The 25,569-nt window shown below is 36.5% G+C and overlaps 1 protein-coding gene across 4 annotated transcripts in view; it reads right to left on the reverse strand.

The window, feature by feature from the left end:
• Positions 1-663: 663 nt before the first annotated feature.
• Positions 664-25,569, reverse strand: part of LOC149800934 (uncharacterized) — a 44,809-nt gene continuing 19,903 nt past the window's right edge. For 2 of the 4 annotated variants that reach the window (XM_089954998.1, XM_089954999.1), the window contains 3 exons: positions 24,385-24,439; positions 19,656-19,905; positions 664-4,643 (listed from right to left, as the gene is read on the reverse strand). In XM_089954998.1, the coding sequence (XP_089811124.1) occupies positions 4,133-4,643; positions 19,656-19,905; positions 24,385-24,439 (816 nt within the window). In that variant the 3' untranslated portion in view covers positions 664-4,132. Of the gene's footprint in view, positions 4,644-19,655; positions 19,906-23,544; positions 23,749-24,384; positions 24,440-25,569 lie in introns of those variants that run through there. The other 2 variants (XM_089955000.1, XM_089955001.1) reach the window with 2 other exon arrangements.

Consider the following 25,569-nt stretch of genomic DNA (forward strand, 5'->3'; position numbering starts at 1 on the left):
CATAAATTCAGTAATAAGTGGACACAGCGTGTGGATTCATGATTAAAATTTCTTACGATTCGAAAGGAACTGACTCGGTGCCATAAAAAAATAAAGCAAACGTGTGTGTGTGTGTGTGTGTGTGTGTGTGTGTGTGTGCGATTTGCATTTTTAACGTAGCTTTAACAATGTTTCAGTCATATCGCTGATGGCTACAGTGCGGCAGTTTATAGTGCTGTCAAGCACTGGGGCATCATGTAGCACCATGTCCCAACCAGTCACATTATCCTGACACCAGGCCGACCAGTCCTAAAATTAACCTCTTAATGCTGAGCGCCAAGCGAGGCAGCTGTTAATACCATTTTTATTCGTCTATTTTACGACACGGGGTTCGAACCCGCGACCTCCCACATCCGTGGTGGACACTCTAACCACTAGGCCACCCCAGAAAGAACCTCGGACTCACGGGAATCTACTAGCAAGCTTTTTCACGATCCCACTTTATCCGAGCAATGACATGAACCCAGGTGGACACAGGTGAGATGTGGATGATCTGTAAAGGCGAGTGCCTTATTTTGCCATCAGCGGCCCCATTAATACATAATGTATGTGGTGACATTTAAAACTTCATTAGGTCTTTAAGTAAGTAGACAGATATATGATTGTTAAAAATCGAAACATGAATCGAGATATTCATTTTATTAACAGAAAATTATACACCTGTTCTAAGCACATAAACTACATCTGCATACAACAAACAGCCGCTTGTCGCATACGCAGTTTTCAATTACTGATGCATCTTGGGCAAGGCACTTGACTTATGTTGCCTCAGTACTAAATTACCTACTTTGTATTGTGTCTTACAACTTCAAAGCAAACTGATGTATCAATTGAACTCAAAATTGCTCATATTTGTTTACAGGTACAAACAATGGTTCCCAATCCATAATTTTACATGTATATCATTACTAGCATGAAACCAATCAGAAAAAGTGCTGGCACATTAAATGAGGCGATCCACCCTGGCTTTATCTTTGTAAGTCTTTGACTTTATCAGGGAATAAAATCACTTCAGAGTGTTATATTTGTTTCTAACATAGCCGTTATACTCGCTTACGAGTAGAGTCCAACTGCAAACTGTACAGACCTAAATCTGTTGTCATATAACGCACCAGCAGCACTGGTTCCATACAATTCATGTGGACTAATAAGTAGAAAAAACAACACAGACCCTGATCTACTGTTGTCTTATACAGTGGTAGATAAGGGTATATGTTGTTTGCAGTTGGTCTCGACTTATAAGCAAGTATATACGGTAAGTATATGTTGCAAATATGTTTACTTTCATTCCCAAGATTGTGCTAAATTAATTTTCAGAAATTCTGTGATAAAAAAAAGAGAAAATGTTAGGCATAACCAAAGGAAACTCTATTTTGACATACTACATACGGATATATCTATACCAAATATTATGCAGTTATCTGCAGACCTACGCAAAATATTACCAAAATGTTCTCCATACACCATTATAATGATTTCCCCCATAAATAATGTAGGTCATAGTTACATTCTTTGGTTGTACAGATGTAATACTTCAGGAAATGCATTCAATGTTTAAATTTAACGATTCAAAGATAAACAGCACCCAATAAACGAACTTCAGACACAAAACTGCAACAAAGTTAAGCATAAAATATTTGTCACAGAGACCTCCTTTTGCAATAATGGTGTAGTATTTGTAAAGGTGCATGCCGTTACCAAGTTTCATGGCTCGAGGTAGGAAAGAAGACATATAACATGACAAACTAGTGTTGTCGTGTGCTAAATGCAAAACTTAACCAAAGCTAGTAAAAGATTAAATATAGGACATGATGAATTTTTCTTACATGGATTTGGTACTAACAGAGAAGCATATCATTGTCAGTTCAGGAGTCTAGCATGAACAGTGCCTGGGTAATACAAATTATGACGCAAAATTTAACAAAAATTAAAATTTTGACAGTTTAATTTAGAAATGAAAATCATTACAAAATTTAACGTAGAAATGAAAGTTTTGACACAATTAAACTTAGAAATAAAAATTATTACACAATTTTAGAAATTAAAATTATTACACAGTTTAACTTCGAAATGAAAATTATGACACAACATTTAACTTAAGGCAATGAAGCATAAGACATTGACCATAATGGCTTACCACTGAAACAAAGGAGTGGTACTCAAGATATGTATCCATGATTCTTGACAGGAGCAGTGCATGTATGTAGTCATGAAGAAATTTTTTAAAAAGAACTTTGCCATAGCAAGTAAAATTTAAAATATTGGTCACAGTGACCTTTCTTGCACGGGTGTGATACAAAGAGAGATATATACAGTCGTCTTGTTTAATGATTCAAACATGAACAGTTAAAACAGAATTTTAACAAAGTCCGCGAAAACATGAAATACGGGTAAATGTGATCTAACTGTGATGAGGATGTAATGCTCAACACGATATGTCTCCTCACCATGTTCATAATTCTGGCCTAGGGATAACTGTATTTGTACAGCTTGGTTAAATAAAAACCTACGTACTCATGACCATATAGCAAAATGTTGACTTAATCCAGTGAAATGTGAAATTTAGGTCACAATAAACCTTTTGTTGAAAAGAAGTAGTACAAATAGTGATATTGATATTGAAGTCAAGTCAGTAAAGGATGAAGTGTGGGTTACAGTAACCTATTTTTTTGATGAGGGTGTGGTACTCATTATGATGCATCCTCTCACTAAAGAGTCATGATTTTAGGTATAATAGTATGTATATATGGTTTATAAAACCTATTTGGTCATGAGCTAAGTGCAAAATTTTAGCATAAGCCAGTAACTATCAAATGTAAGTCACAGTGCATTGTATTGTAAGGTGTGATACTAACAGACATGTATACGATGAACTAGTTTGATGATCCTAGCTTGAACAGAACTCGTTAAAAATCAAAACAAAGTCAAGCATAAAATACGGGCCATGGTGGCCTACTTTTGCTATGAGGTTGTTGCACTCTTTAAAGGTTTTCATGAATCTAGGTACAGCGATATATATATATATATATATATATATATATATATATATATATATATATATATATATATACACACACACACACACACACACAGAGTGAAAAAAATATTTTGTCATGAGCTATATGCAAACATTTAACCTAAGCCAATAAAATGAAGGCCACAGTGACCTTTTTATTGTTATGTTATGGTATTAAAACAGATGCCAAAAAGTATCTAGTTTAATGAGTCTTACATAGAGATTGTGAAAAAAAAATTGAACTATGCTTCACAGTGACCTGTTTTTGTGATGAGGGTTTAGTACTTGTACCCTCCACAATTTGTATGATTCCAGATACATAAGTACTTACACATGGTAAACCCGAGTTAATCACAAATGCTTATCCGAGAATGCACAACTAATATACATGTATGGAAAAGTCATTCTCCTTAATCCCCTCATCAAGTGGTAGGTGCTATGAAATCTGCTCCAAACCGTTGCGTAAGACGTAGGGAGAACGACTGGTTGAGATTCACTATTGCTGTACATTTGTATATGCCTATACACGTACCAATGCCGAATTCAGGGGTATTTCAATAGCTCTCCCCTACTTCCTATTGGTGAGCTAAAATAGTTTGCTTCAAGAACACAACTGCGACAAGCAATGACACATCCATACAAACATAATTACCCTTTCTTTTCAGTTAAATATACTGCCATAAAATAAACGTAACATCAGCGATATATATTATTTTACAGATTTAAAAAAAAAATCTTGTAAGAATTTACCAAGATAATGCTCAGATTAAAATTCGCGTAATATTTGCAAAATATAAAAGGACTTCTTAAAGCACACTCTTCTTCACCAGAACCAGCTTAACCGTTATAAATGCTGTATAACATTGCAAAGCTATTATTTATGCCAAAGTTCATATTTAGGTCTGGAGGATCAATGTATTTCATTCTTTATATCTGCTTTTGTCACCTGCCTTTCTAAAACATTCTTGCCAAAGACATCTAGGACTATAAATCCAAGCATTACATCGTGATGAGACAGCAATCAGCACATGTCCATAAAGAGTTTCTTATAAGAATCTAAGACGTGTCCGGTTAACGTCATACTCTCTGATCCCATGTGATTGGATTTCTTAATTTAGGAGGTGGTGCACTTTTGCACCGCCTTCCCGGCCATGTCATTGTCTTTGTGACATTCCTACTGGATAAGGTTAACTTCTGAATAGACATGGCCTCGGATACCCAGTCCGGGTGAATAACAAAGAAATCCGAGTGTTTCTTTGGTTCAAAGAAGAGCCCGCCTTCGTAGTTGTACGATGCGGTACCTTCGTCTGATTTGCTCTTTGCCGTTAGTGGCCTTTCCGATTTGATGGTATTCCGAGCAGCTACCGTGCTTGCAACAGAAGAAGAGGCCCCATCAAGTATACAACTAGTTGACATTTGATTCTGCGATGGCGGACGGGCGAATTGTTGGAGCTGGCTAGTAGCTGGATAACTATTGCTATACCAAGAAAAAGAAGGTTGATTCCTTTTCATAAAGCTTTTGGTCTTATGGGACTCTTCGTTCATTTTTAGGTTTACACGTGTAACTTGCAGGACTCTACGAGGTGGTCTGAAATGTAAGAGAGTTGAAAATTTTCTAGTTCTAAAAATAAGGCTTCTGTGTAAATTACTATTAAATGGTATATGCCACGTTAAAAGCAGACAATTTATAAGATGTTCCAAAATCTAATTACTCAATGATCTCCTTTTAACGCTTTACTCTATGTGTGTGCGTGCGTGTGCGTGTGCGTGTGTGTGTGTGTAACCTCTTTCTGATCAACTCGCATGTTTCTGAAACAAGTTGGTGTTATTTCAGATTTTTCTCTATAATCACAAAATGACATTTTAACAAATCTAGCTGGTCCTAAATAAAAAAGGTTCCCCTCCGATATCAAATATGGCTGCCGCAACTGCCATCTTGAAACTCGTTACCGCTACTGAGATAAAGACTCAAACAAATTCAATATCTATACAGCCATTTTATCCTTCAGTAAGAGATGCTTCATGTCGATTTAACTTTGTATCTGACATTTTAATTTTTGAGAAACCACGATTTTGTTTGTATCGAAAAAAATCCATACATAGTCTACAGTTGCTTTTCGTGCCCACTGTAAAGAATTATAGTCTATCATTATAAATAATGGGTTAAATATATGTGATATTCATGAATATTATATAGTACAACCATGTTGGTGTGTGAGTGGAACACCACCCAGTATCTGCACCAACATGAGGAGGTAAAAATACTGTTTGGCAACCTGTCTGACTTATTTATTTTCTGGACATCTGTTTTGAAAATCACTTGTGAGATAAACATTTAAAATTTTGTCCGTTATAGTGGTTAGCAGCTGTAAAACTTTACTGTGACCTTTAAGGTCAAATATTGAAACATGTATCATGCAGCTTACATACATGTATGTAAATGAAAATTTCAAGAAACGTATACATATTCACAGTTGAATCATTTTGCTTGTAGGCATATCGTAATTTTTTCTTCGTTCACGCTATTTGTAAAACCTTTTATCAATTGCCAAATCATAAAAATACCCAGACATAATATTTTAATGAATAAAAAAAAAAGATACAGGCTGATATAGGTTACAAGAAAGAGTTCAACGCATCAGACTTCATACATTTCAAGGTACATGGAAAAGGAGTGAAGTCTCGGCAGATCTGCAGTGAGAACTGTGATGAGTAACATAATGACGCTACAACGCCGCCAAGGCGAATGGAAAAAGCTGTAGAGGGCACAGATACAGTGTCGGACTTGGCCATAGTTTGGTCTGGTTTTGATTTGGTGCTTTACGGCACAGCAAAAACAAATAGGTTATTTAGTGCCATGGCAATTTGGAGTAATGTGATATGCCCAAGGAAACACCAGTGTATATGACTTGCTGGTTTGATGGTAGGATTCGAATCCGCACCATTTTCGTCATGAGTTCGGTATGCTAACCACTGGGATACCGCAGCTTCATCAAAATTTTGGACATGCCTTGTAATATGCAGCTAACTATCACGGAGGATTTCCCTTATTATATTATATAAAAGCCCGCGGCCAGATTGCTAGATGGACCAGTCGGCCAATGCAGAAGTAAACGACACTTGTAAATACTCAATATAAGGAAGTATGTAAATACTTAATATAAGTAACGCGTCCTATCTTCTTCATTATATAATCAGAATGATTAAACATCGTTTCCCTCCATCGATGAATTTCATTTTTTTTAAAAATTAGATATGAAAAGTTTGGGTACATGCCGTCCATGTAAGTAATGACATTTTGGCAGTCATGGAATATTGTCATTAGCTAACTGGATGATTTCGATCCGCTTGAAGGCATCCCCATTCAGCATCACCATCATATAGGTTTATGTCCCAACAACTAATCATTATGACGAGAAAGTGGGTGAGTTCTACGACCAGCTTTAAACTCACATTAACCAGACACCCATAAAGGATATTCTAGCTATTCAGAGAGACTGGAATGTCAAGATAGGAGAACGTGTACAAGAAGACTGGCGATAAGTCTGTGGTCTATACTGTAACGAACAGACCAATGATAGAGAATTCAAGCTCCTGGACTTCGCCACCTACAATAATCTAGTTCTAAGGAACACCCTTGGCCACTACAAACTATATAGTAGATGGACTTGGTACAGTCCAGACAGAACACGTCACAGCCATATTAACTACATCTTTGTGAGGAAGCGCTTTCAGTCTAGAGTTAACATTGTCAGAACACGTAGATTCCCAGAAGCTGACATAGGAAGTGAAAATGACTTGTTGACGATGACTGTCAAACTTCGTCTCAAGAAGACCAAGAAGCCACGACAAGTAAGGATATGGTTTGAACCTGAAAACCTAATGATCCAAGCGTGGTACAAACATTTGAAGCTCATTGGGGGTGGGGGTGGTGGCAAATACCACTCACAGCTGTGGGTGCTGAAGACATAAACTTAGACACCACTTTCAACACAGCAGTAATAGGCACAGCCAGCAAGATCATTGGCAAGCATCGTAGGATGAAGAAACCCTAGATTACAGCAAATATCCTCGACCTCTGTAATGTGAGGAGAAAACCGATGAGGATGCGAAACGACAATGAAGGAGCAGACATATACAAGGGGATTAACAACAGGATCATGAAGAGCTTAAAGAAAGCTAAGGAAAGCTGGATAGAGGACCAATTAAAGGAATTCGAGAAAAGTCTGTAACAGAATAACAGTAAAAAGGTAATACCGGTTTGTGAAAGACCCAAGAACAGTTAAACAGGGGAGATCTACCAAGACCCTTGACAAGGCTGGTCCGAATCTCACAGATGATCAAAAGAGTCTTAAGAGATGGCGGAAAACTGTTGAGAGCTTTACAACCAGGATACTTCTGGAGACCAAGTGGTACTAAATTACCCACTGACCACAACAAAAATTTGCTACAAAATCGGGCAAACAGGAGAATGGCCACCTCATGAACCTAATCAATGACCATCACTCTTCCTAAGAAAAGGAATCTGCAGCTATGCCAGAACTACCAAACAATCAACCTCATCAATCACTAAGGCAAGGTTATACTTAAAACCATCCTCGACATTATGAAACCCCAAACAGAGCGTATCATTGCTGAAGAACAGACAGGTTACAGAGCGGGACATAGCACTATAGAACATATCTTTAATCTTAGAATCCTCCATGAAAAGTATATGCAGCAGCAAAAAGACCTCTATCATTTCAAGTAGGCTTTCGACAAGGTATGACATGCAGCCTTGTGGGCCACCATGCGGATGTATAACATAAACGCAGCACTAATTAGCACCATAGAAAACCTGCATGAAAAGGCGACTAGATTAGTTCTCGTCGATGGCAACATAGGAAGATTATTCAGAACCACAGCCGGTGTCAGACAGGGGTGTTTTCTCTAACCCACTCTCTTCAACATTTACATGGAAATGATCATCTCCGATGTCTTGGATATCCACTAAGGCAGTGTCAGTGCTGGATGTAGAACAATCACCAACCTACGCTTCGCTGATAATAGCGATGGTTTTTGCAGGAGACGAAACTGGAAACATTAGTGAACAGTCTCATCTAAGCATCACTAAGGTACGGGATGGAGATCAGCACTGAAAAGACCAAGCTAATGACAAACAACCCGAATGTCGTCCAAAGGTAAATAAGAGTGAATGGACAGAATCTGAGCACAGTGACAAGCTTCCAAGTATCTACTTATTATAACCTTTGATGAAGGTTCAAAACCTGGGGTTCTTTCCAAGGTTGCGCAGACAACATCTGCAATGGCTAGGCTGAAGTCTATTTTTAAGGACAACAACATTACCCTTGAGACCAAGATCAAATTAATGCGCTGCCTCGTCATGTCCATATTCCTGTAAGTATGTTTTACATGGACTTTGACTGCAGAACTATACAGAAGAATCCACTCTTCAGAGATGAGATGTTGTCGAAGGATCCTGAAAATCTCATATACTGACCACGTCTCTTATAAGGAGCTGTACATTAGAATCCAAGGTGCAAATGTGACCATATGAAGATCTCCTCACCACTGTAAAGAAATGCAAACTAGGATAGTATGGTCACGTCTTGTGCGTATCTGACCTGTCAAGAACAATCTTACAGGGCATAGTGAGAAGAAAGAGAAAACCATTTCAGGACTTAGCAAAGTCCCAAAGAGCATCGGAGAACGTGGAACAATGGAGAGAGATTGTCGCAATTTCATCAGTGGTGCCCTGCCACCAGCCAAGTTACTGGAGAAATGACAAATAAAAAAAAAGGAATGTAAGTTTCCGAATGACATTTTTGTGATAATGTTACCGAGTGCATGAGAAAGAAAAGTAAAAAGAATCCCAATAATGTAGCGATGGGTATTTTGTGCTAAATATTGTTATGTCAATTCTAATGTTCAACACAAGATTTGTTTCTTGAGGCTGGTTATATGTAAATATAATGCCATTTTATTATATAATATGTGTTTAGACAGAAAGATTTTTCTGTTCAAATTAAGCCGACCACAAACGTCAAATTGCTTTTTTCTAACAATCCGTCCGATTCCTGAGAATGTTTGTCCCTCAAAAATAAGTCAGCCTCGAAACAAAAACCACTCATAATATGAACTGTATGGATTGTATATGTAAATATTACGCGTTATAGAACAAAAAAACACATGTCTCCATAAAGAACCACTAAACTTCCGTGTAAAAATCTAATTATGAAATCATGTATCAATTGTTCAATACTATCAACTTGAAAAGTATGAATTTTAAACCCATTTACATTTTAGTAATATATAAGTACATTTAGATATGCGTAAACAACGTTCATATAGTCTCACTTTGATTTAATTGAGCTAAAGCCCAACTCGCCATTAATAAGTCCTCAAAAAAGAAGGCCCAAAAAATGATTAATGAATATATTGAACTTCGTTTCATCTCCTCCTGATTCTAGATCATCAATTAAGCACGTTTGTTGAGATTAAAATCCAATCTCTAAGAAAGCTACTTTTAGCTACAAATACATAAAATCCTAGGGATTGATGGGTGCCAAATAATGAGCATGGCATGCCAATACCTGGAGATAAACAAATGATAACCAGATTTCGATTGCTTGACGGCATAATTTAATGCTTCATAATTTATAGAAGTTGCTTTCTTATTTTGCTCACTTATATTTCGTGCGTGTGTTTAAGTTTTATCATCTTTCCATTTTCAACCTTTTTTTTTTGTTGTCTGACAATCAAAATTACATCCATTTCTCTGTTTATATGTCCAAGACAGATAAATTTATCTATTCGCGCATACAGCCATTCTCCAAGTTGTTTGTATCTGCATCATGTACAGTGGAGAGGATGTTGGCATACCTCTAAGCTACACTCATTTTACTTATTGTACATGTGGAAACTGCATATGATCTAAGCACACAGCTAACCAAAATGGCGGCTCCCATGTGCTCGGAAAATCAGCCTGAAATAGTCCAAAGTACACACTCTTTAGCAGTTATTAGCAGTCAAACCGCAGTAAGACGACACTGTAACAATGTTTTACACCGATACGAATTCATTGTTGATGCATATTACCACCGCTGATGTGTACGCAGATATGGCTGAACCAAGTTTAGTAAAACAAATTATCAACAGTGAGCATCCGAAAGAACGCCCATCGTTTAGTATCACCAACAAGAAAGTCGTATGAAAATTTAAAGAAGAATACATGGGAACGCTACTCGAAGAGTATGTGGGGTTTCGTCCAAAAATGTATTCGATCGTGGTAGGACCGCACGCTTCCGAAAACAAAAAGATTGCATAAGGTGTCGCACATGTAATTGTTAAAAACGATCTTCGGCATGAGATGTATGGGGGAAGTCTTCGCGAGTGACGTGAATTTACACCCTAAGCAAATATGTTTCAGTAAAAAAAGAAGCAACAACAAAAAAAACAACCCCACCCCACCCACCATCGAAAGGGTGTATCATGTTGCATCAAGGGGAATTTGGGACTGATGAACACAAAACGATGACTATTCTCTGATGGAATCACCACGTAATGACACCATGCGACTGGGCAACCGAGTGACCGAAAATCCCCTTGTGATGCATTGATACGTCAACGTATTAAAATAAATTTGGTGGTAGTTCCGTATTCGCTGGAACGTCTTGCATTCATCTCGTGTTTTTGCTGATCGTTGATTCACAGGCGTCAAGTGATAGGGTCTTGGCTGTCATGGAAATATCGATTCGGTCTGAAATTGTAAATACATCTAGGGCCCTTATCGGGACTGTAGCGCGACTTTGCACTCCTTCTAATTCTTTTAATGCATATAAATATCGAACAAATTTGTTTCCGAGTAATTCTAACAGTGGAAGTTGTGAAATAATTATTTTCTTGAGCGGAGACATTTTTTCACCTAATGCAACTGTGTGAGTGATTTAATTATTTAGTGCTTGTATAACTAATGGAAGCCGTTTTACCCAATCGTGAGATCGAGCAGTTCAGGCCCGAGATCTCATCAATAATTCTTGCGCGTACTGATGTCCGGTTAAATCGTTCAACATGCGCATGGTCAGTATGTATATTAACATGTCCGACACGAACCTACAGACGTTGTTTTGTTAACGACGCAGTTACAGATCCAAGAAATTCTTTACCTTGATCGACTTGCTATAATCGTGGCAATGTTAATGGTCCGAGTGCATAAATACATATAAATGCATCCGCAACACTTGCTGAATCTTTTTTGATGTCAACGTATCCGCTTCCTTGTATCTACTTGCAACATCTACAATGGTTAACGCGTCCTAGTATGTGAGTCCCTTTACATGATCATGTAGAAGAAATAAAATATCAGAGCGACGAACCTTGTTATGTGTTTTCACATTAAACCAACCAAGGGAAATCATACTTGGTGCGGGTAGGTACATTTGCCACATCGCCACATAATTTGTTTTGCGTGTTGGCTTTTCTCCATGATCATATGTTATGTATACTGTGTGATTGACCTTGGCCAGAAACTAAATTGAGGGCCTGCCTTACAGGTGACATTTATTTTACAAGCAACATAGCTAATATTTCCCTATGATTATGGATTAAATATTCAGATTATTATTAATGGAATTAAACATATTTACTTGTATCTGAGTTTAGGACACTGGTTTTTCTCTTGGAAATTACTGATCCTGTTCACAAGTTTGAATGTTCTATATGTTCTATAAAGGAAGCTGACCCTCATCCAGGTTCTCTTGTTGTGTCGAACCTTTTTATTTTAATGCTATTTAATTTTCACAATTACTCATTCTTACCTTAAATCACTGGTGATGCCCAAAACCTATAGTATCCGACAATTAGTGAATTCAAAATAAACTTCCAATTTTCCCCACAAGGTTGTTAAACAGCCATAAAGGTCGAGCTTTCCCGTTTATTGAACATGAAGTACTTGATGGTACATCATTACGTGCTCGTCCAGGCTAAAGTCCAGTCTCTTCAAGATCCAGACCCAGCTAAAGCTCATACTGATGTTTCGAGCAAATATGTCCTTCAGTCTTTAGAGAACATCTAGTTCGCAACCACTTGCTTGCGATCCGAAACTCGGACCGTTAGTCCATGTGTTTCCCCACCCCATCCCACTGCAGTTGTTTCGTTTTTCCACCTCATTTTTTGTTGTTGCTGTTGCCATGGTTTATGTTCCGGTTTTTATTATTTTTTTAATTAAGACGCCGTAAAAGGCATGCTTTGCAAAAGTTTTACTAGCTCGTCCATTAGACAATGGAGCAACTGCACCTAAAAAGAGGCAAGGCTAAAGCACATATTTTTTTTATAGATCAGTGTATAATATGCCAGGTCGATCTTGCTATTGTCATTGTCATTAAACAGTATACTATTGAGGAGCAACCATAGCAAAGACCAATTAAGCGAACGGTGATTAGTTTGTGAATAGAGGCTGTGTCTGGTCAGACTCAACCAGTCGTCTGTGGATAGAGAATGTGTCTGGTCAGGTTCAACCAATCATTTGTGGATACAAGCTGTGTGTGGTCAGGCTCAACCAATCAATAATATATACAATTTTATCAGCAGATAAAGGTCACCAAGGTTTAGTATTGGACTTAGTGTCTTTTTGTACAGGAATGTATAAATGAATAAATAAAGAAAAAAACGTAAAGGAACAGCGAGTTATGAAACAGTTTGATCATTAACAATGAAGATCGTAGTGTTTGATTTATTGATTGTTTGATCATACGATTGATCTGTCTATTGAGCTTACTATGTACAAATCTCAAGTAATGCAATTTACAATATCTTAAGCTTATCGACTACTCCCTGATCAAATTTCATGTCGGAGTGAACTATGAAGTGTTTGACTTTTGCACAGAACGAAGACTGTAGATTAAGTATGCCGATAACCAAATATTTTCCAAAAGCACTTCTAGACACTTCAAAATATATTTCTAGTCGACCAACCATTTCTGTTTTTCGTTGCCGACCCGAACACACGTACCTACTCTAATTTTAAAACTAATGCAACAGGAAACACACGGGGAGGGGGGTATGTCCTTGGGATGTTTGATTTTGGAAAAGGAATTTTCAAGTTTCTTGTAAACATCTTCACCTACTTAAACTGAGTATCACATTTCTGTAAAATGTCCTGTTTATTATTAAGTAATTACCAAATGAAAAACAGGCCAATATAAGCAATCGATATGGTCGGAATATTCATTGAGTTTTAGTAGCCTTATATTTGCACGTTTATGTTGTGATTTGGCAGTAATAAATATAAATAATGTGCGTGCACAAACAAGGGTAGATTCTTATATATAAAGGCACTTAAATTCACAAATACAGCTCTTATTATTGTATAATTCGTTAACCTGTGTCCTTAAAAGTGAAATACGACAAGTTGTCAAAGACGATATAAAGGGTCTTCTGTATCAAGTTTCGGAAAGACCTTGGCTACTTTGGTTCAGGTATAACCTATAATCTTTTCAGCTGTTAACTTATACTAATAAGTGGCAATGATAAGGTTGTTTATAATAAAGCTCCCATTTTTTAAATATACCTCCGATATATCTTACCTGTCAGATAACAAGCCAATATGTTTGTTAGTACTCGAGCCCCAAATGCACGTGTTGGCAAGAACCAGGAAGTAAACACGAGACGCCAATCTGCTAGGTCACCGACTCTCTCTCTCTCTCTCTCTCTCAGTGCCTGATTAAACCCTGTGGAGGCCCTTAGGCGGTCGAATTCTTGCCCCCCCCCCCCCGCAAATTATCTCCTAATACGTTAATACGTTTTATCAATATTATTTTAATCCGTTGTCACGGGGCCCCTATGCCGGTGCCTACTCTGCCTATTTGGTAATCCGACACTGCTCTCTCTCTCTCTCTCTCACACACACACGCGCGCGCGCAAAGAGGTGACTGTTACGACTGTTACAGCAATTTTGACAGAACAATTCTTATTTAAGATAATTTCTGCTCACAAAAGAGGACACTGGATTAAATATTTTTGAAGAATGCAAATTTAGTATATGTTTTAATTAAAGTTTTAACATTTCTTCCGTGCGGGGTAATGCAAATTTGCTACCACGTATCATGAATGGAAGCAAGCACTTGCTTTCACGATGTTTGAGAAATCTGTTAGGTAATTGTGAAGTTAACCAAGTATAAGACATTGTCAAATATTCTTAACCTTGGTACCTGTGAAGTGAAGCCACTGATATGTACTTATATACATGGCAGATACTTGCGATAAAGCAAAACAACGTGTAAGACTTTTGTTGAAACAGTCCGGTCGTTTTCTTTTGAATAATGAAAGCAAAGCATTGAGAAGACGATCATGGATAAAATATGTGAATACTGAATAATTTACGTCAAGATAAGTTCGGCATTCAGTTTCAAGGTGATAGTTTACTTGAAGCGCCCTTCCCGAAGAGCAGTAGCGTACTAACGGGGGTGGGACGGATGGGTTAGTTGCTTCGCCCCGGGCACCATTTACCCATGGTACGCCACTGTAAAGGTGATACATCAATAGGACTACTTGAAGTAAGAAAGTAATATTGCCCCAAGAATTTTTTAAATTTACCAATAAATGCTAGTAAGCTTTATAAACAATGTGTTAGTCGATTTTATGTTTCCTGATTGAAGTCATATATAATATTCTTAGTTTTATTTCTGGTTTTCCGGCTTTCAGATTATGGGATATAACACCATGAAATTTCGTCAATCTTAACTCCCATCAAATGAGTGTACCAAACTTGTAAGAATATTAAAATTAAACTTGATATCTAAATACTGGATAGAACTCAACAAAACAACATGGAAACGGAAGACTTTACGTTTCCTTACTCCGATGATTATTCTTGGTATTAATGCTACGGTTCTGTTGCTTAAATCGTTCACAATAAATTGTTGTAGGCCACAATTATTTTGTCGAGAATTTCCACAGATCTGAAGAATTAATCACATTTATTCAAGAAGATATAGAACTCGGTCGTCTTGTTACAATTCTTATGAAATCTGGTTCAGTATTAATTTTGACAAGAGACTTGTCAACTGCATTCTTATTCATTTTACATGCGTATAATCTTTCCCATGTATTCCAGCTGAAACCGCTGACATCAATGTAGATCTCGTGGGTCAACACAAGAGTCCTGCTTTCACTCACGGTATGTAAATATGCAACGTACCACTGACTATTTAACAGTCGGAGAACAAGTCTAATGGAGCGGTGAATAAAAACACCAGACTACTAACTATGTTGTGATACACCCATTGGCTAGTAAAAGGAGTTAATTGTTTTTGTTATGCTCATTATTAACTTCATGAACTTATATTTTTGTACAATAGCTAACAACAAATTATTTGCTTTTATTTTCATATCCTGTAATTTAATTCATACTGACAAAATAGCATTAGTTGCAGACCACGGCGCCCTCCTTCCTGAGTAACATCACGAGGTTCATAAAATGCCGCGGAAAACCTGTCTTTAAAGGCGGAAGAAATTATCAACTCCAATGAATGGAACTATGGGTGGTTTGTATGCCAATCTAATGCAGCAATTATTTTTATTTCCTACTAAAAATAACATTATGTTCTATGGGACATGAATTAGTGGTCTATAGGGGTGGGGAAGTGTGTGTATCATGACTACTATGTTCATCAATGCATTCGTTTCTGTGTTATTAGTACATTTATGAGAAATTACGACACAACGGATCAGCGTTCCAGTAAGACTGGCTAGACACAAATGAAAATGTAAAGAAATATGGAAAACATTACACGTGAATCTATCTGCCCATTGGCTACTACTGTCCGGACTGTCCGGATCACTTGTCAATTTTTTATACCTCCGTTGGAAATTTAAGTTTAAGTTCTAATCAACCCTCTACTAACCGCGATTTATAATGACTAATATCCATCTGAACAGCTATATTGGTACTGCAGGCACAGGTAATAAGTTTCTGGTAAGTATAGAATTGACAATAGTTGCAGAGTTTTGTATTTGGTCACCACATTAATCGTGTTGGGGTGGGGGATACATTTTGTACCTGAAGGTAATAGAGGGTGCATTGCAGGCTGGAATGGAGTTTTTCCAACTCTAAATTCGTTTGCGTTATTATGCATATCACCAAACTGAATGTCAAGAATGTTTTCTGTGGAACATCGCAACAGATTCACTTTTCTTATTTAATCTCAAATCTTTGCCGTATCTTTCATATATGTGCTCTTCTAAATGGACCTGACAACAACAAAAATTTGAACGTATTACCCTTTTGTTATTTGTAAATCTAGCATTTATGACATTTTATGTCGCCCAGTGCTTTTCAAATGACTTAATTTCTAATTTACAACTCTCTGTGTCTAGGTATTAGTTATCTGCCCTAGTCCGAGGAAAATCCTTTGCACCTTCTCTGTCTCGAACAAAAAGGTGCCTAAGCTCCTCGACTGTGTCCTCGTCGCTAATAAAGACAAAGGCATCTTCTTTATGAGTCCATCCTTAGGAAGACTCCTGTAAATCTCAGCCTACCAGCCAGGGGATGGTGCGGAGTGAAGGGTGTCCCACAGACACATCCTTTACCTGTTTTTCCTCCTTCCTCCACTCCATGATACCACCCGATATTTCTGTATCCGCTCATGCATCCTACTTCCTCTGGATATGGCGCCCCGGGTGGCGGAATCATCTAAAGCGGTCGCCTTTACAGATTGCTTATATCTCACCTTTGTCCAAGTGGGTTCGAGTCTTAAGGTCGACCAACATGAGTATGTGAGAAAGCCTGCCAGTAGCGTCACGTGTATTTGTGCTTCTTCCTTGTGTCTTCCCGGGTAATTCCTCCACCAAATATTCTGGCTGCCGTGTATATCCTTCGTGTGCGAAAAAATGGCGTTAAACCCTTCAAAAGCAAACTATCTTTTGAATACCATTCACCACTCATGGTCTCTATATATGAACTCTGATAAGCATATACACAGCCATTCTGACCTAAACGCAGCTCTGAAAACATCTGAGCCAGCATCCTCACCCGCAGGTAAAGAAATAGGAAAAAATCAACAAAACTTGTATTGACATTCGTCGTTTGTTATGAAAAGTATAATCACGTTTGAAAAAAAAAGCCACCGAATATGTCACCCGCCAGTCATTAGCAAAACCAAATTTTTACATGAAATGATGCACCAAAATGACATAGACCATGATTCTTATATAGTTCATACATGACTGCACGAACAGAACAAACGCGTGCATAATGACATATTGTTCTATACGAACGAAAACAGTACATTAAAAGCCTAGTATAAAATGAAATTAAATCAAACATCCCTTTCGTAAACTGCGATGTTCGTAGTATGAGATAATACAAGAAATTATCAAAATAAACACTGCGTACGTTGCCGTCCAAGACCACACGTAAACTGTGTAGCCATCGTTTGTGGGTCTCGTGTATAGCATGTATCTTTTTAGCCAAACATGCTAAGATGCAAAAACGGCATCTTCATACGATGAGTGTGCCATAATCAGACACAGTCACTGTTTGAGTCAAAGATAAAAAAAAAAAATAACATTTAGGACAAGGATTGATTGCAAATTTTACTACTGTGCCTTCTTTGTTTATCTGTGAATAAGTACATGTGTTTCCATTGTGTTGGAAGACCAGAAGACATAACCTATTTTAAATGATGCAATCATGGTTTCAGATAAAAAGGAGACAGAGAGTGAATGAGAAAGAAAGAAAGAATGAAAGAAAGAAAGAATGAAAGAAAGAAAGGAGAAAGAAAGAATGTGTGCTTAATTTATACTCTAAAATTCTCAGCTGATAACGTTAAAAGTCCAGGAGTATAAGAGGGAAAAAAACGAAGATAGTGAATAAATCAACGCCAACTTTTAAACTGTGCGAGAACGGGCTCGAATATGGAATCTCGTAGTGTAATAAACGAAATGCGCTAAAACTACGTTTTCCAGCGCGATTAGACTGGGGAATGAATATGAGCAATATACTGTATTGATTTTTGTTTAACCTGGTGACTAAAACGTCAATGTACGTCCATACAAATAAGTTGTATAGTGTGCATTGGAGACGGTCTATGCCAATCTCAAAGTACTGTGACATTACGTTTTGGACACACGTCCATCATTATTGATCACTCCAATATAATAAGCAAGTTTTAAGAAATCGACATGGGATAAGTGATTAATTCATACTTCATTGACAAACTCAGTCACTAACTCTCTCGTGTACAATGTACACATGGACGTCCGCGCATAGGGGCAAACGGGGACTTCCCCCAACCCCAAAGTTTGCCTCTTTAAATGTTTCGACTTACATCGGTAAAACGTAATAGCTGACCACTACACGTTTCCCCCTCCTCCCGCGGAGAAAAAATATCTGCTGGCGCCCTTGAATGTAGACGTTCTTTGGTACATTTATTACTTCATGGCAACATTGAATAAATATTCGGCACCTTTGTGAAACTGGGTAAAAATAATTCTCTTCTGTGTTTATTTTCCAGCTTAATCGTCCAGTGCCAATATGTTAGGTTAGTTTTGGCACTGTCCGGTTTGGTGACCGACCATTTATTTGAGGGCTCAGATGGGATGGATCGATTTGGCTTGAAATCTTCTTTCGTACCAGACTATTTTTTCGTTTACATCAAGATAATGTCATTTTGTTCAACTAATGTAATGGGCATAATAAGTTCTATCTTAGAATGAAAAATCAGAGTAAGATTTTTTTTAAAATTTCGGGCCAAAACTTTTTTCAACTAAATCCCAGGGCCTCACTTCAGAAAATTGTACAAAATGGTCAGTCACATAAAACGTTGCAAAATCTACCATCATATTAGGATTTTGATCAGAGAATCAACGTTTAAAAGGAAAACACCATATATTTTCAGGATCAGGTTGTATGAAAAAAACACAACAATTATAAAACAAAAGTTATCAAATTTAATCTGGCTGAGTAAATCGCATAAAGCTAGGAAAAATCTATTCGACCTTTTCATGATATCTCTTTCATTTTGTCAGCTATCTTAGAGGCACTGGGGGAATCTTTGTAAAATAATTCGCCGTATTTTGAAAAGTTTAATAAGTACCTACGCTCTAGTGATTTCAATTATTTATTGATATACGTTTTCAATGTTGGAAATTGATGGCACACTAAAATGATATTGTGATATTATTATCAGCGTAGAAACGTATCATACGAACCATTAATGAAATTCAAATCAATTTTGACCTTCCAATATTGCTAACGTGGGTAAGACACCTAAATTGTCCCATTACAAAAGGCCCCTTTGACTCATTGCAAATAGATATTCTTTACATCTGTAATATGTCTGACTTTGTTGTTTTCCATTTACAAAAAGTGTTATTAAATAAATATTTTTATCTGACAGTGTGCTTCATGACTTGTCAGTCATCTTTGTTCCAATGGATTAATTTAGTAACAGAGTTGTGAGAGGCATATAATAATATATTAATTAACTCAAAAATATATTAATATACACAAATAATGTACGTATGTGTAAACATGATTTATTATACACGTCCATTACATGTCAGTCTCAACTATACCCTACCTCACCCCCACCCACCTTACCTTTCTTCCATCTCGTTCGCCATTTTGACCTCGTTTATGGCGTCGACTTGAGGCACATAAACCGGTCTTAACTTTGTAATTTTCATGGATCGGGAATTTGTGGGTGCTGTCTTTGGGCGGAGATATCGTCTCATTCCTCGTGAACCAGGGCGAAAATCTCGTCCTTTTGTATCTGCCTGTTCTCTTTCCCGGTGGAGTTTGTATGACTTAACGGCCTTGGCCATAATATAATCATAATCGTCGTCAACATCTGTAAAGAGGTAAAAAGATAGGAAGTATGTAATAGCTCACTTACCAATCCTTTATCTGGGAAGAACTTGTAAAAAAATCTCTCTATTATCACACGTCTGGTAACCGATTCAGGACGGCTTATACTGAACAATCGATCTGATGCTCATCGCCATCTTTATTCCATGCTGCAAGTCAGTCTAACAGCATCAGAGATAAATCGATACTATTATCATATTCACGAATGCCAGTCGGCAAACAAATTCTTCATTTATCTGATATGGCTTTTTGATTTTGATAGATGTCTTTTAGTGCCAGATTATTTCTTCAACATACGTATATATTTGCAGTGAAGTTTTGGAATCAAGGCAAAAATGTTAGAAATCAGTGTAATAAAGCAAGCTGGAATCAGGCCATTATATGTCACAGACGTGATGACCTAGCTAACCTTTGCTCTCCTGGAATACTGCAAATGATGCCAATAAATGCAATGCCACATGTGACGGAATACGTGAAATCTCGCGAGATCTTTTGAATTGGAAAAGTCGGTTTAACAAGACAAACGTTCTTTAATCTAATTTTCTTATGTATTTTATGAATGTTATCTACGGTTGTGGATACATAAGTTTCTACGGATCCTCGATTCATTTGAGTATCATTATCATCCGGTAGATATTCAAAGTTTTTGTTCCAAATGAAGTATTCCGTAACTTGATCCTGGATTTTGCATGATACGTTATGACTTGAGTTTAGGTTTAATGCGGGCAAGAAAGATTTTGAAGAAGGGAAGAATTAATGTATCATCCCAGAGCAGACAAAAACAACATGTCATATTAAATCTTCGAGTTACCAGTATCAAGCGGTTCAAATATTATCAAATTGTAGTGAATTAGATAAAATACCCTCTCTCTCTCTCTCTCTTTTTTCCTTGGCGATACAATAGTAATATATATATATATATATATATATATATATATATATATATATATATATATATATATATATATATATATATATATATATATATATATATATATATATATATATATATATATATATATATATATATATATATATATCATATGAGCGAAATTATTTGAACAATTACCCGATGGCAAGAGAAAGTCATACTTTATTTATATATAAAAAATATCATGTCATTTACGCATGTTGCTGCGCAAGATCTAAGGCTAACTTTGTTTCACAACCTTCGTTTCTCTCACAGCTGATCCATGCTTCGTATGCCTTTTCTGAATCTGAGAAATCCCAGAGCCAATACAAGTACACTTGTCAATACTTTGCAAAGAGTCAATTTAACAGACATTTTCTTAATAGTGAAATAATGATCAACTTCTTGTATTAAAAACATATTTTTGTTTTTAATACCATTTCGCAAAGTACATGGTCACGTTCTCACTGGGGACATGAGGCATTTTGGGGGTTGCAATTCATATTAATTTTGATAAATTCCGTTACCTCAGCGATTTCATTAATCTTTTGTTCTCCATCAGAAGTGCACGTAACATAAAAAATAGGCTATTTTCACTTTTCTTTAACAAGTAAAATACTTGGAACGCAACGAAGAAACATGTTGGAATATAAATATTGCTATACCCACACACATCGGCTATTGTATAAATAATGATTTAAATAATGATAAAGGGGGCCCCGAGTGGCCGAGTGGTCTAAAGCGCTCACCGTTACGGATCACTGCCATCTAACCTCTGTCTGCGTGGGTTCGAGTCTCGGGTTCGGCCAATGTGGGTATGTGAGAAAGCTTGCCAGTAGCTTCTAGTAGGTCGGTGGTTCTTTCCTGGGTTTTCCCGGGTTCTTCCTTCACCATTTATACTGGCCGCCATGTATAGCCTATCGTGTGCTGAAAAATGGCGTTAAACCCTACACCAACAACAACATAAATAATGATAAAACTTGCCTATGAATGAATACAAGGGACACATAATCTGTGTGGACATTTGGACGCAATTTACAATGAACCAGTACAATATTTAAAGGTGGCATACATATCTACGATCTTCGGGAGTATAATAATCCATCTGAGACCCTCTATTGTACACGCAATAATATCATCATCGTGTGAAATAAGCACGGTTCTTGTGAATATTGATTCAACGGTGCCACTAATATATTTGCTTACTCGCAAAGAATGCGCTTAAGACTGATATAGTCTTAACTCAAATATTTTATTTCTGCTTCTTTAGTCGAGTACGAGTACAATTAAATAAAGATCCATTGACATTGGTATAAATTGATACTAATATAACTACAAGTCACGCTATATATGAAATGGTAACAACGCACCGGGCAATTCAACACAATTTTGTTTGGTCTTATCCAGTAAACTGTATGTACCGGTCCATGTAATCAGCAAGGCACACCATTAATGCATTGTCGCAACTATTACAAAGTAGCTTGTACAGATATTTATTTGAAACTCATTTATTACAAACAAAATCCTAATCTTATTATAAAATGTTAAAAATATTAGCACGAACAATTAAACAAGATTCAAACTTAGAATATTTTTTATTCTAAAAAGAAGTCCATTTTTGCATTTCCACCCTGAAGTCGTAAATCTATGGAAATTACTTAAATATTGCAATAGTTGAAATATCACAAAGAAAATTTGACTGAAACGCACATGCATACTAAAACCACTTTGTTCTGAGCATCGTGTGGTTTAAAACAAATAAGTAATGGGGATCAAACGTAAAAGAAAAGTCATCCACCCACATAAGAGAAAAACGAAATGGAGAAATTATTGCAAATTTATTATGCAAGGTGTCCTCAGGTATATAAAATCCTATCTTCACAGCGTATAATATTATTAGCACTTTCATGAAGTAAGTTTGAAGAAAACCAATGGCCTGTTTATCATCTGCAAAATGTAAAATAACATCAGTGTGGTCACATTTATTATGAAGAAGAAATTAAAAAAAAAAAACAAAGAACAAAACGACAGGAGAAAAAGGGTGTGGAATCAACCCTAAGGTAAAATTTTAAGGTATCTAATTAATGTAAAATTACAAAAAATTAAAACAGCTTTATTTATAAAACACCTGCCAGACCACATATAGGTGGCATATGAGATCACCACATTTGCTTATTTAATTAAAAAGGACATTACAAACAAGTAGTAAATTAAATTAAATGATATTGATAATTTGAATATAGGTAACACAAGTAATAGTATAAACAGCATAAGTGAAAAAAAGATAATAATGTTTGGGAATATTTACAAAAGAATATGACTCAGATTGGAAACAAAAAAGGTAAACAGCAAAATCCATGTAAATTCAAGACAGACATCATGAGCGTATTGGAATTAACAATCTTTTAGTGTAAAAAAAATAAAATTATGTTGTTCTCGTTCTTTAAAGCATGATTGCACTGTGAGCAACAGTATATTAGGCTCACCATGAAATAAAACGACCTCATCATACAGAAAAAGCTCGACTGCATCAGCAATTGTTACCTTATTATGGGCACGACCGTAACCGCCACTGACCTTTTTATTTTCATAGCGTTCAAAAGAAATCTTTGTAAAATTGTGAGCAAAGAAAATCTTTGTAAAAGTGTGAGCAAATTTGAAGATATTATCTTTTTCTCAATAAATTGTTATTAATACTGATTTTTAACTTACATCCGTCGTCTTCCTTGATATCATCATGCCCAAATATTTGTTGAATTTTTGTCCCTTCCATTCTTATTCTCGCAGATCGGTTTCTTTATGGTTTAAAATCTATCCATCCTTTCACTTGTAGACTCGATGAACATCAAACGTTAAGGTGCACACACCTCACATACTCCATGCATATGCCGAATATAATGTACACTACGATTTATTAATATTTGCTTTATGTTTTACATGCCCATGTCCCACTTGGAACAGAGCCTCTCAAACGGGATATGCTGTATATTTGATCTTAAACCGAGTAAGCAATCTTGACATGCAATTTATTTTGGTGTGCGAAGGGTAGACGTCCGTCTTACATACGAATGAAATGCACGGAAGAATAGATAGGCAATTACAGATTATATAAGAAAGGAAACATCTCCCAGTGGAAGATAAGCTGACAAATTAAGGCAAAATTAAATTCGGGCTCAACTTTCTTTTTTTTTAATTATAATTATTTTTCTACAAAATTCACTAGCAATAATGAAAGAACTTAATGATAAGATATGTGCGGTGTTTCATAGATACCTAAAATGTAAGTTTATCTGAGTGTAGTAATCCTAGTGTACTTTGTAAGATAATATTCAAACATAGCAATGAATGGTAAGGACTGAACATAAATTTTTAACCTGTTATATTCTTTGATAAAATGAATCCCTTCCCACAATGCATCACTCGCAGTACCGTGCCATGTGATTACTCCCCTATCATTGTATAGCATTATATCACACTCAAGTATAATGCTTTTTGATATGCTTGATATAAATATAGTATTCATGAAATTTTATCAGGATCCAAGTCACGTACCGTATGTTGTTGCGACCGGCAGCCTGACTGGCTCTATTTTCATTTTCTCCAGTTCCTGTAAATACAAAAAGATATCATCGAACCGGTCTACAAACTTCGGGATTAAATCTAATCCTTCAACAAATATAGCCAAATATATTGAAATTATAAAGGAAGGCTAAAACCAAGATTGTGCAAGCTTTGCATGTTTAATCAACAAATACCAAGTCAATATATCATGGAAGAAAAAAAAATCTTTGAATGTATACCCTCAATCGATTTGTACAATTTTAATGGGTTTCTTTCGCTTATAAGAGTATTTTGCCTGTTGACACTATTGAACGAGATAATTTGAGAGGAGTCCATGCAATATTTTGCGTGCAAACATATGTTATTGCTAGTGATAGTATTTTGGTATCAATAAGTGAACACTATATCTAATCTATTTATTTATTTTTTGAACCAAAGGCGAGTCGTGATAGTTTGATGGTAAAAGCTCGGACTTGTTACTTGCCTAAGCCAGCCCGTGTTCGTTGCTTGTGCGTGTCCTTGGCACCTAAGTGTCATTTCTTTGGCATGATATAGCCAGTGCTGTCTTAACTTTGCCGTTAAAACCAAGAAAAAATGGAACTTAAAGGATCTTGGGTATAAGTTTAACCAGTCTGAATAAAATCAATCGCCACTGTCCTTCGTGAAGATCTGTCAACGACCGCTTAGGGGTCATGTTCTGTTGACCTTTGGATTAGCTGCTTTCAGAAATTTGAAAATGAATCATATCATTCGGCACACACTGATTCTCTTCAGCCAACGTAGTCTCTCAAATGCGAAGGTATAAGACTTCATCTAATTGGCTGATAAAATTGGTGATATGCTAATAACATAGGTCACCAGAAAAATACCTCTAAGCAGTCGCTGTCTGATCTTCACGTAAGAAAGTGATTTGATTTTAATTAGACTGAAATTCAATGTGCGTCGAACCAGTCACAGTAGCTATACTAAATGTTACTAGTGCGATGCTCTTTATGGCAACTCAACATTCATGTTGTTACAATACGCATTATTCATTTGAAACAAAAATGTTTACCCACTGACTATTTTATATAACAATGTTGCCATCATATTGTTCAATGAAAAATTTGTTTCTGTTTCAATTTTGAACGTTTACGGGTAAAATCATTCGTTGAAATGTTACCCTGATAGCGGGAC

Source organism: Sinohyriopsis cumingii, chromosome 4, assembly GCF_028554795.1.
Source record: "Sinohyriopsis cumingii isolate HCF-2022 chromosome 4, ASM2855479v2, whole genome shotgun sequence".
In the NCBI taxonomy this organism is placed as follows: domain Eukaryota; kingdom Metazoa; phylum Mollusca; class Bivalvia; order Unionida; family Unionidae; genus Sinohyriopsis; species Sinohyriopsis cumingii.